The 18613-nt window shown below is 42.9% G+C and overlaps 1 protein-coding gene across 5 annotated transcripts in view; it reads right to left on the bottom strand.

Moving 5' to 3' along the window:
* The window catches only part of LOC135944693 (pleckstrin homology-like domain family B member 1), a 41159-nt gene that overhangs the window by 20253 nt on the left and 2293 nt on the right, over positions 1 to 18613 (bottom strand). For 4 of the 5 annotated variants that reach the window (XM_065491817.1, XM_065491820.1, XM_065491819.1 and 1 more), the window contains exons 2-3: positions 9999 to 10196; positions 4536 to 4709 (exon numbers count right to left, since the gene is read on the bottom strand). In XM_065491817.1, coding sequence (XP_065347889.1) covers positions 4536 to 4709; positions 9999 to 10196 — 372 coding nt within the window. The remainder of the gene's footprint in view (positions 1 to 4535; positions 4710 to 9998; positions 10197 to 18613) is intronic. The other variant, XM_065491821.1, reaches the window with a different exon arrangement.

Genomic DNA, 18613 nt, shown 5'->3' with positions numbered 1-18613 from the left:
TGTCTTCTCAAATGCTTCTTGTGCCTCATTTGTCCAATTTAGTGGGCGCTTTTTGGGGAGCCTCGGGCCCGCTAAGAGCGCATGCAGTGGAGATAGAAGGTGGGCTACTCGTGGAATAAACCTATGGTAATAATTGAGCAGGCCAAGGTATCGGGACAGTTGGTCGGTCGTTTTGGGCAGGGGAAACTCGGAAATCGCGGCTACTCGATCAGGCAGCGGACGAAGACCATCCTTGCTTACCTGGTAGCCGAGAAACTCCAATTCTTCGGCGCCAAAGCTGCATTTCTCGACGTTGAGTGTTAAGCCATTATCTTGGAGCTTTTCCATGACGGCGCGCAGGTGGCTGTGATGCTCCTCCCTTGTTCTTGAGGCGATGAGTAGGTCATCTACGAAGACGAAAACAAAGGGCAGTTGGCCTAAAATGCTGTCGATCAAATTTTGGAAGGTGGCGCCAGCGTTCCTTAGCCCGAATGGCATCTTCGGAAATACGAACAGGCCAAACGGCGTCGTTACTGCTGTCTTGTGTATGTCTTCTTCAGCCACGGGAATCTGAAGATAAGCTTTTTTCAGGTCCACTTTTGAAAATACCTGGCATCCGTGAAGGGCTGAAGAGCAGTCGTATATGTGACGAGTCGGGTAACGATTGGGAATGGTGCGTGCGTTTAGCTGGCGATAATCTCCACAGGGTCTGTAGGTCCCATCCTTTTTCAGGACGAGATGCAGCGCGGAGGCCCAGTCACTCTCCCCTCGCCGAACTTCTCCTCGCTGCTCCATTTCCTCGAAGAGCTGACGGGCGATTTTTAGCTTGTCTGGGGCGAGGCGACGGAATTTTTCATGGTGTGGAGAGCCTTCTGTGGTGGGAATTCGATGAATGGCTTTGTGTTTGACAGGTTGGTTGAGATCAGCAGGTTTGAAAAGTTCAGGGAAGTCCTTCAACGTGCTGTAGTATTCGTTCGACGAATCGACCATTTTGACAGAGCAGGGCGAATTTGAGGGCTCGGCGATACCTTCAACCGAAAGGTTGGTTATCTTATCGACGAGAGTCCCCTCGTCCAAGTGCACGGCCATCTTGTGCTTGGCCAAAAAATCAGCTCCTAAAATTGGGCGGTCGACGTCAGCAACTACAAAGACGTGTTCGAATCTTCTCCGGAAACCAAATGTAAGGTTGAGGGTTATAAATCCGTATGTGTCAATGCTATTGCTGTTTGCTGCAGTGAGCACTAGGTCAGTTGTCTTGGATCTCTTTGGAAGCAGCTTTGCAGGAAGGACACTCACTTCTGCGCCGGTGTCTATGAGAAACGTGCGGTCTGTTTGCGGGTCATATATGAAGAGACGTTTGGTAGACTTTTGGGGGCTCAGCACCGCCTCTACTGCTGGGCGCCCTTTTCGTTTTCCAACTTGTCATTTTCAGCGCGGCTCTTCATGAATTGCTGGAAGTGGCGGCAGCCGTTGACGCAGCGGCGCGCTTTCTTAGCAAACCTGTCGTGGTAGAAACAAAGGTCGGTCTGCACGAGTCGTGCGTTCAGAGACCTGCTTCGACCGCGGTCGGGTTGGCGTCCACGCTCGTCCTTTTCCATGAGGTTGAGAAGCTTGGCAATATTTTCCTCGATTAAGGCTACTCGAGCTTCGAGAGATTTGGGCTTTTGCACTGCAGCGACAGATACAGTTGCAGGTGCGCTTGCTGCTTGAGAAGGCATTGCAGCACCATAAGCATCGTACAGGGCGTCAGCTGCCTCTGCTGCCTTCGTCAAATCCGAAGCGAGAATCAGGGCAGGGTGCCATCCAGCGGCAGAGCATTGCGCCAGCATTTCGTGAGCTCTTCGATGAAGATTGGATTGGTGCGCAATTCATCGTTCGCACAATTTCTCAGGCGGTTCAAAAATTCAGAAGGACGCAAAGTCCCCATCTGCAAGGCTTGCATTTTCTCGACGCTTGCTGTGAAGCTTTTTGGCTTGAGAGTCTGCAGCAGAACATTCTTCAATGACGTATATGGCATTTCAGTCGGCTTACTGGTGATGAGGTCGCGCGCCGCGTCTCCGATTTCGTGTAGCATAACATCTCTGGCGAGAATGTGATATTTCACGGCCTCATCGGTGATGCCTTCGATGTCAAACGCTGATTCCAGCAGAGCGAAGAACATGTCGAGCGAGAGCGGCGTGAATGGTACGGATAGGAAATCGGCGTTGTACCGGCGCTGCGGAGCAGTCGTGGATCCAGCTTGGGCCATGATCGTGATGGAACCTCTTCACACTAAGTGTCACGTCGGGGTCACCAAATTTGGTCGCAGGGAAGAGTTGACCAAATAATAATTCTTCTTTTAACACAGACTTGTTTAATCACCAACAGGACTGTAATACATTCAATCAATTACAATTACAATAATATTTTATCACTAATGGCACTTACCCCAAATTCTTGGGTCCGCGAATTAATAAACGTCCGTTACAATGAACTGCCAATTGAAGAATGATACAATTTGAATATTCGCGTTAACAGTCAGAAAACAACAATGACAATTTGAAATTCTTACACGGCAACAATGAAATAATACAGACCAAATACAACAATCAAATCAACAATACGCTATAGATGCTTTATTTGACTTATTCTTGCGAAAACATCTTTTGTTGTTATTCTTACAATAAGATATTTCATTTTCTTTAAGACACTCAGATGGAATTAGAAAATATATATTTTTTTGAACTCGTGATGATTTTTTACGAGGAATAATACTTTATTGAAGTGTTTTCTGTTTTATCTGACTAAATTATAAATGGTAAAAAGAGAAAACGAACTTAATAAAAAAAATTCAGCATTGGTTTCCAACCTTTATATGTTTGCTCATATTGCAGACATTATCTGCTTGTTGGTTTAGTTAGAAAATTTTGTTTGCTTCAATCTCTTTGGAAAGAAAAACCTTGAGAAAACAAATACCACGTTGTAATCCAAGCAAAGTCGAGACAACGCAGCCTTTTTTCTCCACATTTAGTCACGAATCCCAATTCTGTTTTGAATAGTCTTGAGTGTCAAAGCACTCGGTGGATTTCCGCCTCATTTCCTTGATTACGTGCGCGGGCAAGTCAACGGCCCTGGGAGTGCGTCGCGGGTTGCGTAATGAGCGCTCGCCAACGAATTTGCATTCGTCCAATAAGCGGAGGACGCCGCTGAGGAAGAAGCCCCGTCCGCGTGAGTCGCTTCTAATGAATATTGCTTTCGCAGAGCGTGCATTCGATTCCGCTGACTGACGAGAGAGACGCAGAGGTCAATGCTGTTGTTTGATCAATACTCTCTTCCTCTCTGTGGTCGCCGGCTAGACGAATCTCTAATTTCCATCTCAAAAGGAATTATAGCTTTTGTACACAATTCAATCAAAGAGCGCAAATTAGCGAATTGAAAAAAGGAGGTTAGACCGCGCACACATCAAAGTTGTTTTTACCAGCGTGGCAGTAGCGATAAATTTGCATCGTCGCGATAGCTTGTGGAGCGGAATGAGCATGGAGCAAACGAATCACGGCGCCTGCTGGCAAAAGTGTCTTTTTGCACGATGCTGTCGAGTGCAAAAATGCTATAATAGTGAATAAACACGAAATGCAAAGAGAGAGCGTGCTTTGAAGATGAGTTATTTATTCCACGAGAGCGCCCAAGCGAAAGAAGGTTGATAACTTTGAGACTCGACTGTTTGCTGGTGCTATGCAAGTAAGAATTATTTCCCCAGCCGAAAATGGTCCTCACTGAAGTTTGCATTATTCATCTCTTGGACTGAACTTCGAGCGAGTTCTCTCCTTAATTGGATGAATTGCGCGCGATGAATTAACGAGAGGAGCTGGCCACTTTTGTGATAAATCAATCGTGGCAAATAGCAGAGCGAAGTTCAGCAATTATTAAACGGGATGGAGTGAGCTCATCGTCATCATCATCATCATCACATAAAGCAATGAAATGAAAATATACCATTTGGTATTATTTTCCTTCTAATTAATCAAAAAAATAATAGTACATAATAAACTAAACTAATGATGAAACTCCGATTTTGCCAATTGTAGTTCTTCTGCTTGTAGTTTTACCGAAAAAAATCAGTGTGTTCAATAACATGACATAATCAGATAAATGATATCATAATTATTATTATGTGAAATCTAAATGCACTAGTGCGGTCAGGTTCAATGAGATAGTTATAGGCATACTGATTCTGCTGAAAGAGAGAATCTAAACGTTAAAACAGCCTTTTCCCTTGGGCCCCTGGACCACCGACAGCTTACAACCCAGCCCTCAACAAGCCATCTTTCTTCAAAATGACACAAGATTTATTTTCTGTTTATTATATATATTTGGAATTAAGTTGAGCTCGGTATTTGCAGTCTACAAGCACTCGACGGACAGTTACCAGTCTAATTAAGCTAATAATAAATAAATAAACATATTCTCAATTATCGCACACATAAACAAATTATGTAAAGCAGGTTGAGATGAAGCTTAAGTTTCGACAGTCATAGCATGGCTCCTATGGGTATAGTAAGTTACAAATTTTGGCTCACCCTGCGTCAAACGCGTGGAAGCAGTGACTGGAACGCCATCAATCGACGTGTTCTGCGCCAAGGGGGTGAGGGTGACCACTCCGGAGTTGTTCTCCAGCAGACAGTGATGTCTCTCGACGCCGGTGCCCTCCACCCTGATGTCCACGTCGTCGCTGCAGCCGATGAGAACGCGACCTGAAAGCACCACAAACGGGCACTTAGTGTCGTGGTAAAAAGTGGTCGCGCCGGGTGTGTTTCGCCGGTCGAGCAAAAGAGTGTGAAATTTGCTATTAATGGTCCAGTCTCTGATGGGTCCCGAAAGAGTGACGTCACGATCAGAATTAGCTCAACTAGCACGCGTCTCGCCCGAAAACAAACAGAAAGGTACTACAAACAGAGGGCGGGCTGGGTCTGGTGTAAACACACGGGATACCGAAACTGTAAATAAGTAATAACAATAACTGGAGGAAACAGAACCACGCGCGCGGGGAGGAAAAGGAAAGCCACCGCTCTAAAAATACGCGCGCTCAAGAGAGGAAAGGGTTGCGACTTCAGCCAGTGTTTTTGTTCAGTTATTTGGAGAAACAGAGTTGATCACGCGATACCATGTGCTAGAATAGGATGGGGTATTTTCGTTTGTGATTTATGAATGGTTGATTTAACATTTTACGGATTTTTCTGGGGACATTTTAGTAGTCAAAGCATGGTTTGTCACATATGTACAGTGAGGTTAACGTTTTTCTCTTAAGGTATTTATACCACTCATGATAACATCTTTAGTAATTCGTCCTTGTAAACGATCAGATACATTTACTTAAAAATATAATTGAATAAAATTCGCAAATTCGCGGAATTTGAGAAAAAATACTAATTATTTTATATTAACAGTAAGGATATGCATCAAATTGAAGCGAATTTTTAGTTGTGATTGTTTGAAACGACGATGTTTGAAACGGGTTTGTTCATTGTCGTGAATAAAAAGGGAAGGAAGCGTCGCGAATTTCCATTCTTGTTCAAAACTTCAGAGAGCGAAGACAGTTTCAGGGAAATTTGACATGGTCAAAGATACCGACGTTGTGGCTCCTGAAGAACTTTTGGAAGCAATGGAACCGTTCATGGACCTGATGCGGAGGTTGAGACGACGCAGGCGGAGAAGTGTTTCATTCTCTGCGAGCAGCCCAAGCGCCAATAGTGTGGACCGACGCCGCCGCCGACGACGACGTCGCCGCTCCTCCCGTCGCTAAGCAGGCTGAGCAATTTTCCGAGTTCTTCCCTCAATAAATTTTGAAATTAACAATCAGTCCTTCAATTTCATTTATTCACCTTTACGGGAAATTGCTTCAAATTCGTTGAAAGTCAATTTTAAATCTGAACTAAACTATGAGTGTTTCCAAAAAAAAAATTGGATTCATCTACATTTTAAGAATTATTTTATAGTGAGCTTAATTATGAATTTCAGTTCAAATGGATTACAAATAAACCCAAATAACGATGTTGTTTTCTGACCTTAATTAGAGATTTTTTAAAAGAAAAATCCACATTAACGATTTTCAACAATATAAATCATTTATGATAACTATGCAAAGTTGAGCTTAATTGTTATAAAATAACAAACACATTATTATTATTTTGGTAATGTTCTAAATGTTCTCTAATTTCGCTGTGGCAGCGCCTTTTCCCAATAACCTTGGACAAATAGTTAGATTTTTGCATCTACGTCCGTGTAAATTTTCTGCCGGCGATAAGTTCTTTTAAAGTCCATGTAAGGGCACAAAAATTTCAAAGAAAAAAGGCGGCACTCAAGTGGTGTTGAAAATTTTCTGTAAGTAAAAGGGTTACCTAAACATTTACAGCATTTTATAGGGGTATACGCATCTAAATTTTAATTTAACGACAGATAGGCAACGGAATGTTCTATATAATATACTAGATAAGCCACACAAGCAACACAGCTCCTTTATTTAAGAGCTGCCACTCCACGCGATGCTGCTGCGCTCTCATCAGAGTGGCCTTGCTAACTTGCATTATAAACGAAATCTCATATCCTTCAAATAGAAAAGTCAGCAGCAGATTAATCCGCACTGATGCATCCCATTTTTCAGCTGTTCAAGCAAATTTCCAACGGCTCCAAAGATTTAGGGCCGCGATTGAACAAGACGGAGCCGTCAAAAGCAGCCGGCAGACAATCAGCCGTCGCGTCGTCGAGTTTTTCCGTGAAAGAAAAGGGAAAATGGTCGGCACGGAAAACACCAATCTACGTGAAATAATAATGGGTCTGACCTGCATCGCCGCCCGACTTTGCTTCCATGCTTTTTGCATGGCTGATGCATCTCATTATTCCAGCTCACATATTGCAGAGTCAACACAAAAAGTCGACTACCTCTCTGTCACCAGTAGCCACCCCTTAACGTTCTTACGGCGACGAGGGAGCGAAATCACGCTCTTTACTTGCGGGCTGCATCACCATGGCTCCTGCGGATCCCTTCTCGCGCAGCCAACGCGCCCCTTCGCGCAATTTATGACTCGAATGTGCCAAGAATATGGTGACCTGGGCATTACTCCATCGAGCATCCCTTTTTAATGGAGACACACCAGCTGCTCGAGGAGAATAGTGTCAGCCGTTATCACAAGTCAAGCAAAGCAGGTGCATATATTTTCTTCAGCTTTGACATATATAACATAGAGACTGCATCAGTATATAAAAAGAGCACCATTATTTTGCAACCTGTGCGGCACGCAGGTGGAGATGTTGCATACAATTACTCAAATCATCAAAGAAAGGTAGTCATTAAAAGGGAATTAATTCTGTTGGGTGAACTTTAAGGTTTTTTATTGTAATGAATTTATATTGCTTGAAATTCAACTAGAAAACAATTGTTCCTCTTTGTTAGCCTACGTAATGCGATTTAATTTGATAACCGCGAGCTCCAAAGACATTGTTATTCAAATACTGCTGACTTAGTGTAATTATTTCAAGCATATATGTGTAGCTCAAATTTATTACTTCCCTTCCACTGCATCGTGTCTTCCCACATTGTAGGTGACTCATCCTGTTAACTCTTTCTCCGCACCAAATGCTCCAGTGTGATTTGTCAAAGAGAAGTAATTTCGAGCTCCCTCGACCAAAAAGCGTAAAGGCCTTTCCAAAAATAAGCACCTCTCATTTGACGGTATGCATGCGCACCAAAGCTTAAGGGGGTACTTCAAAAAACGGCTCCCGTTTAATTTCCTTCGCGTGTGAGCGCGGCACCACTTCTCTGTTTTCAGCAAAAAGCTGCAAATTGGAACGATTTTGCAAAGGCTCTCCAGCCATGTGTGCGTCTCGAAAGGCGCACGCGAAACTGAAAAGGGACAAAAAGTTGTTGGCTTTGCATGCTGTGCTCTCTCTTTCTCTCTCTTGCACCCGCGTTGGAGCCGCTTTTTTAGTTTAGATGTATTCAAGGGCCGCTGTCGAGGCACTTAAAACTGTCGAAGGCCCATAAATTGGAATGTGTGTGTGAGAGTGCTGCGCCGCGCGCGCCCTTCAACTCTTCCCATGTGACACGCAGAGTTTAGTATAGGGAAATTGGAGTGACACGTTGCATCCTGTTGTCTCTCAAAAATTTTATTGCTCAGAAATGTGGCTCGACTTTTGACACGACCGTATTATGAAAAGGCACTCTTAATTTATTTCTTTGCTACTGAGACTAATTTGAACTGGAACATGGCTGGTGACAGGCAAAGAAAATAGACACGAGTGTTCTTTGGTTCAATGACACCCTGAACTTGTGCAGCTGAGGACGGTGCCTTTGCTTGAGTGATTTTTTTAGATAATCATAAATCTTAGATTTTATTCTATGTAGCCAAACACGATAATATGGTTTTTTTTTCAAATTGAAATAGCATATAAGTATTATGTATTGTAGAGTGCAGTTTTGCAAATTACAATTTTTATTTATTCTCATTCTGTTTCCCACTCATGAAGAGAACAAAATTCTAACCTCTGGAGCTCTTCTGCATCACGCTCTGCCATACTTGGGCATCCTACAACGCATGATATGTAGTTTTGACAGCTGAAACGATCAAATGCGTGGGTTTGGTGGAATTACACACCGCTGTGGCACACTCATGGGCTTGCATTGTTAATTATTTCGGACCAGGAGGAGAGCCCGCAGCGTCTCTCTCGTTCTGTGTCATAAATCGATTTCCGCCCCCTGACAAGGCCACCGTTCTCTCTTGCTCTCTGATGCACACATAGACCAACAGAGAGGGCGGGAAGGCGGGGGTTGCTCCATGGTGGCGGTTTGGGTTTCTAGCCACACCAAAGCTAGTTGTTGCCCAAACTCTGACACTTTCTTCGTGACGTTTGTCTCTGCCTCACTCAGAGGAAAGTAAGCTAGCTGGGCCCTGCTTCCCCAGGGGAGCAACAAAACACGGAAAATGAGGGGACCCGACTGCGAGCTCGTAATCTGCTTTTCGAGTAAATTGCTAGTGACTTTTCCACCAGCCTCCATTGTGGCGATCACCCCTCTAGCCTCAAGATGGAAAATTATTTAAATTTTTAAGAATGCGAGCAGCAAAGATGAAAATCCACTAGAGCTTTAAAGCTTGGAGAAATTTTGAGGCTTGGGAGAGATTTTTTATTAATTTTTTAGTACACTAAATGAAAGTAAACACCGCAGGGATTTCAACAAAAGTAAATTAAATACTCAGGAGTACACCAAAAAGTTAGAGTCTATATTTTGTGCATTGGTAATGAAATTTTTCAATGAGAAGAATGGTAATAATATGATTATGTAAAATATCACCATTTATTTACTTTTTAGAGATGAAATAGACAATTGAAGGACTGTGCATAAATGAAAATTTAATATCTACCGGGATCATTTTTATTTAAAAGCTCAGAGCAGCCCAAAAACTGGGGCTCTCAAACTTTGCTGGTATAAAGTCAGTCTTTTAAGCATCTCTTAATGGCCGGCCTGAATTAATAATCACCTCCTAAGTCAGCTGGCACCAAGCATTCTCACTATGATATCAACGTCCCAAGAGCAAGCAGCTCCGTCCGTCATAACAAAACACCAACCTAATCCTGACGCAAACCAGTATAAACTTTGCGCAAACTAACTTGACCACCCGCTGGAAGTCTGGTATCATTATAATACGCTACTATCCTCCACGGAGTAATCCACTTATGGCTGTAGAAGACAGGGGAAATGCGAACGAAGAATTTTGCGTATCACACAGTTCGATTTTTTTAATGTAGATTATTATACATTTTTCATGGCGAAATATTTTTGCAGCTGATAATGAGCAAATTAATGTTTCAGAGAGCCAAAAATCGATACAAAAATTAACTTTGTTAAAACGTTGAAAATATGTTTGTACAGCAGCTCAGTCGGAGGAATGTTTATAACAAAAACGCAGCTTTTAATGGCTGTTTTCAGGTGAATAAATATTTAAAACAAATATTTCTGGCTGTTGCCGATGCATTTAAATCCAACTGACCTTGCGGCAGCGGGTGAAGGGTGACGGACGTACTGAGCCTGCCACCGCCTAGGCTGACCAAATGGGGTACCTCGGCGTGCTGCACCTTGAGTGCCCGTCCAGCCTCCCGAACCTGCAACCCCCGGGGGCTGAGCGGGGGCGGCATCGAAGAGAGCGCGGGGGCTGCGCAGCCAGGCGAGATGGCCGTCATGACCGCACCTGTGGGCAAACAAATCAAGTCGATTAAGCAGGAGCCGTGATTTACGACGGCTGATATGTAATTAAGATTGGGCCGGCCAAGACAGGCCGGTTGTTTCGATTATTAATGTCCTCGCTGTCTATAAATATTACTCGCGATTGATTCAGAAAGAGAGTCGTGACCGTGTTTGAAGGAATAATCAGCACTGGCATTTCAATTCGTATATTAAGTTATTGTCTCTCATTGATAAACTTTATTTTGACAAGGTGAGAATCGAGAATGCCTCGTCAATTTAGAACTGTCTCGTGTCATGCCACTTCTGCTCAATTATTACGACGCAAAGCATTCATAATTTAATTTTATTTCTTATCACAGTCAGAAATTGGTGACTTTAATAGCAACAATGATCTAAATGTTCACAAAAACTGTGTTAATGAGAGTAAATCGAATGCTCTCAATTAATTTCCATATGATAACGAAACCATGTGGGCTACAAACCCGCATAAAATTCCAACTGTTCTATAATCTATAATTTCGTGCGTTTCAATCGATATTGAAATTTTAATGAGACAGAAGATCGATTTAACTTTATTCCAGAACAAACATTTTTTGCTTTTATTGCGTTTTCTTGCAAATGCAAATGAGATATGCAATTGAGTGTCCAATTCGAGTAGTAAAAATATGCGTAGAGAGCAGGAACAATATTCAGCTAATAAAAGTTAAACCTCACGTCATCCTCCTTCTCACGTGCGCATAATAACATTATTATTACTCTGGGCTGAGCCAAAAGCGTGCTCTGCCTGTTTGGATAACTTTTAAAAATGACTCGGTCTCTTTGTACACGCACACATTTGCTCAACCCAACTAGTTGTGTTCCAGTGTGGCGATTGCGTCAGAGCTGAGCAATTTTCACAGCCGCACGTTTAATAAAATGATTACTTTAGCAGACGCACTTGTGTTTCGAATCTTAAGCACGCACATTTAGCTGACATGAGCGGCTATAGCTCCCAAGCAAAAGAGCAAAATTTATTTTTGAATACTGAATTACTGCACACAATAGCATGATAACAACGAGCTGACAAACACATTGCACGCAGATAAAATTATGTAACTCGATCGTTCATGAAAGAAGATGAGCTTTGAAGTTAATCGCGAGAAATGATCAGCCAGCTAATTGAGACAAATTGCACGGATGCACACTCGAGACAATCAATTTCAAGCAGTCTGATTGGCTGAATCAGCGTCTGAACTCGAGTTCGCTCTCTTGAGCTGCAGCCAAGTGAGACGTCGGCTGCTTTCTTCGTTACACCAATTGCTGTGGTAAGGTTCTATTGGACTCTTTGTCCAGCTGGCAGCTTTATATTACGTCACTGCAGACAAGCCAAAAAGAGTTGCCAATGCCTACTACAAAACACTCCACTTATGCGCACTTATTGAGAATTCTCTCTTTTATTGCGACGTGGGCGTCGTGAAGTATTTTATTCTTGGCTGAAAAGTGCCAGACGTGAATTGTTTTCTTTTGCAGGAGGCCGGGAGGGTCAGCGGAAGGCCTGCGTTTCATCAAAGAAAAATTCACATGCGAGAGCGAAAATGAGCTGATTTGTGTACTGAATGGCTTTCAAACATTGCTGGCCAAGATTAAATTTAACTCCTCGTGATTCAGCGCAGTTAGGCAGAATTCATCAACTTCAGCCTAAAATTAAAATCGATATCAATTTATACTCTCTGAAAATGGCATGTGTGTATCTAGTATCTATCTACAACGAGTAAAACAAGTGACACTCGCAAGCTTTTGTAACAATTAATTATGTGAGATTGTAAAAAGCAATGCCATAATATGACGTTTTATCGTTTGAGATGAGCGAGATTTTAACCAAGGACTTTATCGTGCAACAAATCCCCCAAAATTAAAGGGCATGCACGCAGCAGTTTGACAAATCAGTTATGCACGATCCTCAAAACTTTAAATCGCTTTTATTTAAGGATCATTAAAAGATGTTTCAAAAATTATAATTTGCAATTACAATACACGTTTTGAAGTCAGAGAACAATGTTTGGGCGTAACGAATTTCAAAGCACGATGTTTTCGCACCGCATACACAATTAACGAAGTTTGCAAACTTTGATTTGGGCCCGACGCAAAATTTGTGTACGCCGGTCCGATCGCGCGCACACAGCATGCTCATGGCAGCTCATTAATATTCATGTTTGAACTCCAGAACTGGCGGCAGTAGAATGCCAAACGGAGTGTGAAAATGCAAGTCGGCAATTATGCAGAGGAATATAATTGCCCCGCATAGACGGCGCAAAATGAACCGACGCGCACTACACATTGTACCTGCACATGATACCATTTTCAAATGATATTACATTCGAACGTGTCTGCTGCACGTTGGGCAAGCAACGAAGAGGTGCTTGATGGTGTCATCCTCTCAGCAGCAGCAGCACTTACATCACCACGGCGACCAGCGCAGTAATTAATATACGCGGACAACTCTCATCGAACGCGAGCGCGTACACCGCAGCCATCCAACAGCAGACGCTTTTTTCGCTGGATTTATCGGCGGCTAGTCATCTGCATGCCGCGAGATACAAATGAGTCGAGAGACCCGCCTTTCATGAGGTGAACAAGCCATAAAACTCCAATAAAAGTGCGGACGCCACGGCTTTGTAATAAAATTATATATGGCCTGGAGAAAAACACCAGCTGGGGACACAATAGATCCAACGCCTGAATTGAAAATTTTGGCCCAAGGCGGGATATTGGAATAGTTTATCATTATTTGCCAGCGTTGAAAATTGATATGAACGTGAAAAGCTGTTAAATTGAGTGAGTTGAGCGGGGTTGAGAGGAAACCTCTTATTTTTGCAATTAATGTAAATTGCACTTAAGCTTAATCTTTCATTTTCCGAGATGGATTGAGGTGAACATGAATTTAATTTATTTACAATTACTGTAGAAGTTACCTGCAAATTGCAGTAAAATTATAGCAAGGAAAAACTGAATTTCATAGCTCTCGAAATACATTTTTTATGAAATTCAGAGAAGGAAGGCTATAAAAAGTTTCTTTATGTCTCTTTAGCTCGGCGTTCATGCACTTTTTACTGCTTTTCCTGGCCTTTTGAATGCATAATGCAGCGCTGCCTGGCATTTTCTCTCCCAAAGGCGTGTCGGGCAGTGCCCACATTTCACGTCGGTTATTACGGAATTTTGTTTACCCCAGCGAGGTGCACCGCAAGCAAATGAAGCTAAAGGGGGCGAGGGGGTGGACGAGAGCTGCACAGCATGTGTGTGTCAGTTTAGCGTGCGCGACAGGAAGTAGTGGTCCATTGCTTATTTTGAACGCAACCCACCCCGATCGCCCTTTGCAGCCGACACAGCCGACTTGACGTACTGTATAGGACCAAACATGGCTAGCAGTGGCAGACTCATTATTGGAGTTGATTGGCTTTCGGAGCACGTGCGAAACGCACGCAACATTGCAGCCGGTGGTACTTGGCCAGTCGACACTGAAAAATATAGCGAAGCACGTGGACTTGCATGCAGTTTGCAGGAACAAATTTATTGAATGGTTTAACCTTTGTTATATAGGTTTAACCTCATAATGAGGGAAGTAATTAATGAGAAAGCTAAATGCTTGAAAGCAAAGTATGAAACATCTGATGCATCTGATAAGGTATAACAAATAAAATAATCATAGGCTAGAAGTCTCTTAATTTACCTTAATTAGAAAAAATTATTAACCACAATATTTCCCGGAATGATTGAGGTTAAACTCAGAGGACCTCCGTGGAAGCAAAATTTAATTAAGCTCGCTCAATTTTCACAGGGGGAAAAGTCGCCTGTGCTGAACGACCAAACTTGCCTCCAGAGAGCTTTGCCTTTCTCGAATATATGCCGCATAATAACACAGCACTGCTAATAACATGCGTGCCCTCCGATTCGAATCTTTTACAGCCAATAGCCGGGCACACTATAAAACTATTACGAGAATTAGATCCGAACGCACGCCTTTGCCGCACAAACATTCGTGTGGGCAGTTTCCTTATACTCGCATGAATTTATTATTATATTCGTGTGGCATGTGTGAGAGAGCGCAAGTTCAAGGCCTGGCGTGATTGAGTGGTAAATTACAATTATTATGATGGCTTCCTAGATGGGGGAGTCGGTGATACCGTCTACGGTCAAGAGAGGGTGACAAATGAGCACGTCCCACTTCTCATCTCGGTCCCCAAGGAGACAAAGGACCCGAGGAATTCTGCCACTGATTCATCCCCTTGCGGCAAAACGTCAATTCTCAGGCTATCCAATTGATTCTTCGCGCGCGTCCTCGGGGGAAATTTGAGAAGAGCAATAGATGCAGCTCTGAGCGAATTTTATGGGCAGTCGACAGTAATTACTTTTGCCAAGGAAACTTTAGTGCTGGACTCTTGATATTTCATTTTTCAGCAGGAAAAATTGAAATACGTGTTTAGCAGAAGGCAGGTTTAGATTAAACGAACTTAGTAACTTTTAGACCAAGATTTTAACTAGCCAGCAGAAGTTGTAATTGTTTGAGTCATTAAAAAATTTTAAAGGAATATCCAGCGTTAAAATTGGTTTTATCCAAACAGCAAACTTGATTGAAGAACAGTTATTCATATTTATGAATGTCAGAACCATTAAAACACAAACAACAGAGCAAATTCAAAGCGAGGCGAGAAACAAAACTGTCAGCATCATGAAAAGTGAGCCCTTTCTCGGAACTCGCAACACAAAACACAATAAACGTGCCGATTGAGCATATCAGATTACAGAACATGCATACACATATTAGTTTATTCTCTGTGTGAGCTGGCGAGATCAAAAGGAAACATTGCCATTTTCTTTTTTCCGTGCCTGCTGCTGCTTCACAGATCATTATTATTTGAAACGCCCTGGGCATTTGCGAGGCGCACAAAGAATAGCTGATGATCACGTCGGCCTGCCGCTTTTCCCAAAAGATCCCACGGCAGGCTCTCCTCTGATCACGGAATTGTGTCAACCATGCATTTCGTAAGACACGAAACGATTTCATTTTCAAAACAAACAGTAATTCATTTAGATTGCATTCCAATTAATAAGAAGAAAAGAATTAACAAGTGTATGAGAGAGCCCACTTTTACAAAAAGTCAATTTCGCAATTGCTTTGAATTATTTGCTTTTGCCCCAGCAAAAGCAGTGCGATTCTAACTTGATCTACAAACACATTACGTTCTGTCCTTCCACGAATTTTTTTTTCTGGCTAGTGTGGGAAATGTGAGCACAAAGTAGAACTCTATCCAGTCCAATTATTTTCACACTCTAATGAGTCGACAGGAAAAGCAGAGGCTGATATATGTAGGTGTCAATTAATAGAGGGGGCTGAAGTGCGCAGTAGGGATGAGTTCTCGCTTGGCCGAACATGACCAGGCAAAAAAGGCTGACCAGCTTCATTCGCGCGGCAAATTTTTTTCAGCCCTGGCAGATGGAGATGCCACAACATTTTGATTAATTCAACGAATTGGAATTCGGTCAATATCACTTTGTCTTCATCGGCTCGGTGCACAGGAGCGTGGTTTGGCAGCCAGTCAAACTTTTTGCACCGAGCCGCTGTTGATGTAACTATCTAATCGAATTTTTCCTGAGCGATCGACATGTTGAAATAATAGAAATTATATCTGCCAAAACTTGTGAAATATTGCTGCTAGTTTCATGTTTTCGTTAGAACCAATTTATTTGGAGCCGAAATATGGAAAAATATTTTTATCGTTACGAACTTCACATTAGACTGACACAGGCATGTGTGTTTATTAATTTATTAATCATAAGGAACTTACATTTTTTAGCAGATATTATAATAACAATTGCTGATTAACCATTCAACTAGGTTATAGACACTTCAAATTAAACACTGCGTTTTCCAAGTGTTACGTGTTACAGAAAAAATGTGTATATTCTGTAGGGTTTCAATGGTAGTTGGTAAAGTTGCAGAACTTTAAAGCGAGTTAACTTTTGAAGTTTCTTGTACAAATTTGTCTTGTGTGGTTTGTACTGAGAGGAGTACGTGGGTGTGTGAAACGTTATTATTCCCTAGTCGGAGTAGCTGCACGCACACGCAGGGAAGTTTGATATCAAGCGGCACTGCCATTCTGGCCCAACGCTTTCCTATTTTGGCCGAAAGTAGAGAGAGTATTGATTATTCCAAGCGCACACGTAGGTGTCTTGATAAGAGCCGCGCGCCTTATTTACCTGACTCTTTTATCAGCCTGCTGACTGACAGAAAAAGAACGGTAAACCGACGGGCGCTGAATGGACATGCCCACCCATTAAAAACGAGGCTTTGATGTGCTACTGTGAGCTCTTTCAAAAAGATCCTTCAGAATGCAGCCGCGAAAAGGTCACAAAAATGGGCTGGCCAATTTCGTAATTAAATGTAAGAAGCAGCACTCAAGACAAAAAGTGACATACCTTTTTAAATTAAAGAGAGGTTTGTCGCCTAATTGTAAGTGCGAGTGCTGCCCAAATATTAATATTTTTTATTGCGAGTGACAGTGCTCACGCATAATAGACAAAAGTAAAACATTTCGTTTGGTTCATGCTGGAACAGAAACTACAAGAAAATTGTTGTTCGTATCTACGCCTCGTTCACTTTGATGAGAGGAACGAGGAATTCGATAATAGGAAAATACGTGAGCTTTCAGGGCGTGCCTCCTCTCATTTGTGAGTGGGCGGACAGAATGACAAGGAATGCATTTTCCTCGCTTCTCCTTCTCACTACAAAGCCCAAGGAACGGACTGCATATTTGGGACAAAAACCGGCTGGAAAAAGATGTCAGTCAGCGAGGTTGGCATCCCCTAACGCTGGAGGGAGATATGCTGTCAGCAGGTGCTAACGGAGCTAAAAGAGCAGCCAGCATCCCGGCACAAAAGTGTGGCGCCAGTCGGCCCGTTGAAACTGGCACCGAACAACTTCTGGCTGCGTCTGTGGTCGCTGAAGGAAATTCGACTCTTGGCTAGCTTGTTTGCGAAACTCGGATTTCGCGGCCGGTGTGCTTTTCTTTCTTTCTTTCTTTCTCGCACTTTCGGCCTGCCCGGGATTAGAAATTAAGCTGCCAGTGCAGTCAGTCAGCGAGAAACAGAACTGTTTCTTCTTCATTGAGCTGAAAATCAATAGCACGTTCCGCTTGATGCGTTTGCTAACTTACAACATAATATTATTTATTGTAATTATATATTGGATTGCAAGTCTTCGTTTAAAAACGGTTTAAGTGACAGGTAGAATTTGAAATAATTAAGCGACGAGCAAATCAAATCATGTATTAAATACCAAGCCTCACTTCATTCCTCGAACTGATTGCATGAACATCTGACGCCGAGTTTCTCATCTCAGTTTCAATTTGTCATCTTCGCAATCAACGACGCGCAGCCTTGACTTTAGTAGACGCCATGCGTCTCATAATTGCAATTCACGGCAATTAACGCGGCGCGGCGACAAGAAACCTTGTTCAACTTACTTTGCAACGCATGCGTTCGCCTGGCATGCATGTAACAACAAACAAGCCCGCGATGGTCAATTCAATTTTCGCCATTAGAAGACTCACAAAGCCGCCCGAGCACAGCTTGCTGCATTAGGCATTAAAACCGCCAGCCAGCTTCGCACTGGATAAATGACTGCGCTCCGGAGTGTGTTGTACTTTAAAATTTATGCAAATTGCTCACGCCAAGCAGTAGCAGCAGCCTGCTCCGAGGAAGGACTCGCAGGGCGTTTTACTCCAGACACTATTCTTACATTCCGCATTAAGTCGGAAGAAGTACTCTCAAGCTGTGTCTTGTAAAGCGCGCAAGTAAACCCGAGTTTTAAACATATTTTAATTTTAAACAAACAATATTTCTCTGTCGCATCCAATTGCGTCGAATTTTTTTCTTGTGATTTTTTAACTTTCGCAAAGCCACACGTACAATCTGTTAATAACATAGGTGGGGCAGAAAACATCTTGCCAACACCGAGAATGGTAATTTTTCGTGGCTGCAGGACAAGAAAGGCGGCTCGTCTCGCGGCCGATCAATATAGGCTGGCATCGCGGCGGCACAAACGTATAAATGATTGTGTTTGATATCGATTTGCGGGAGCAAAGTTGTCTGCCGTGTCTGCCGCTTTGCAAAAAGTGAGAAAAAAATCACAAGCAGCAACGTGCAGCAAGCTAGCTTTACGCAACACCGGCCAGATGCCTGCTCGCTGTGTGTGGTGAGAGGGAGAAAGCACACAGCTCGCGCAGTAATTACGCTCAAATTATTACGCATTCACTGCCTTATGCGCGCAGATAATATGGTAGCGAACGAGGGCGGATTTATCGCCGTCTGAATCTGTTCCGGACCAGCAGGTGGAAAGACGCGACGCCACCACCGCAAAATGGATCGTTTCTGCACACTGCCTCT

Source organism: Cloeon dipterum, chromosome 4 (genome assembly GCF_949628265.1).
Source record: "Cloeon dipterum chromosome 4, ieCloDipt1.1, whole genome shotgun sequence".
In the NCBI taxonomy this organism is placed as follows: Eukaryota; Metazoa; Arthropoda; class Insecta; order Ephemeroptera; family Baetidae; genus Cloeon; species Cloeon dipterum.
The sequence above is the reverse complement of the archived record's forward strand: the minus strand, read 5'-3'. Positions and strand labels throughout refer to the sequence as shown.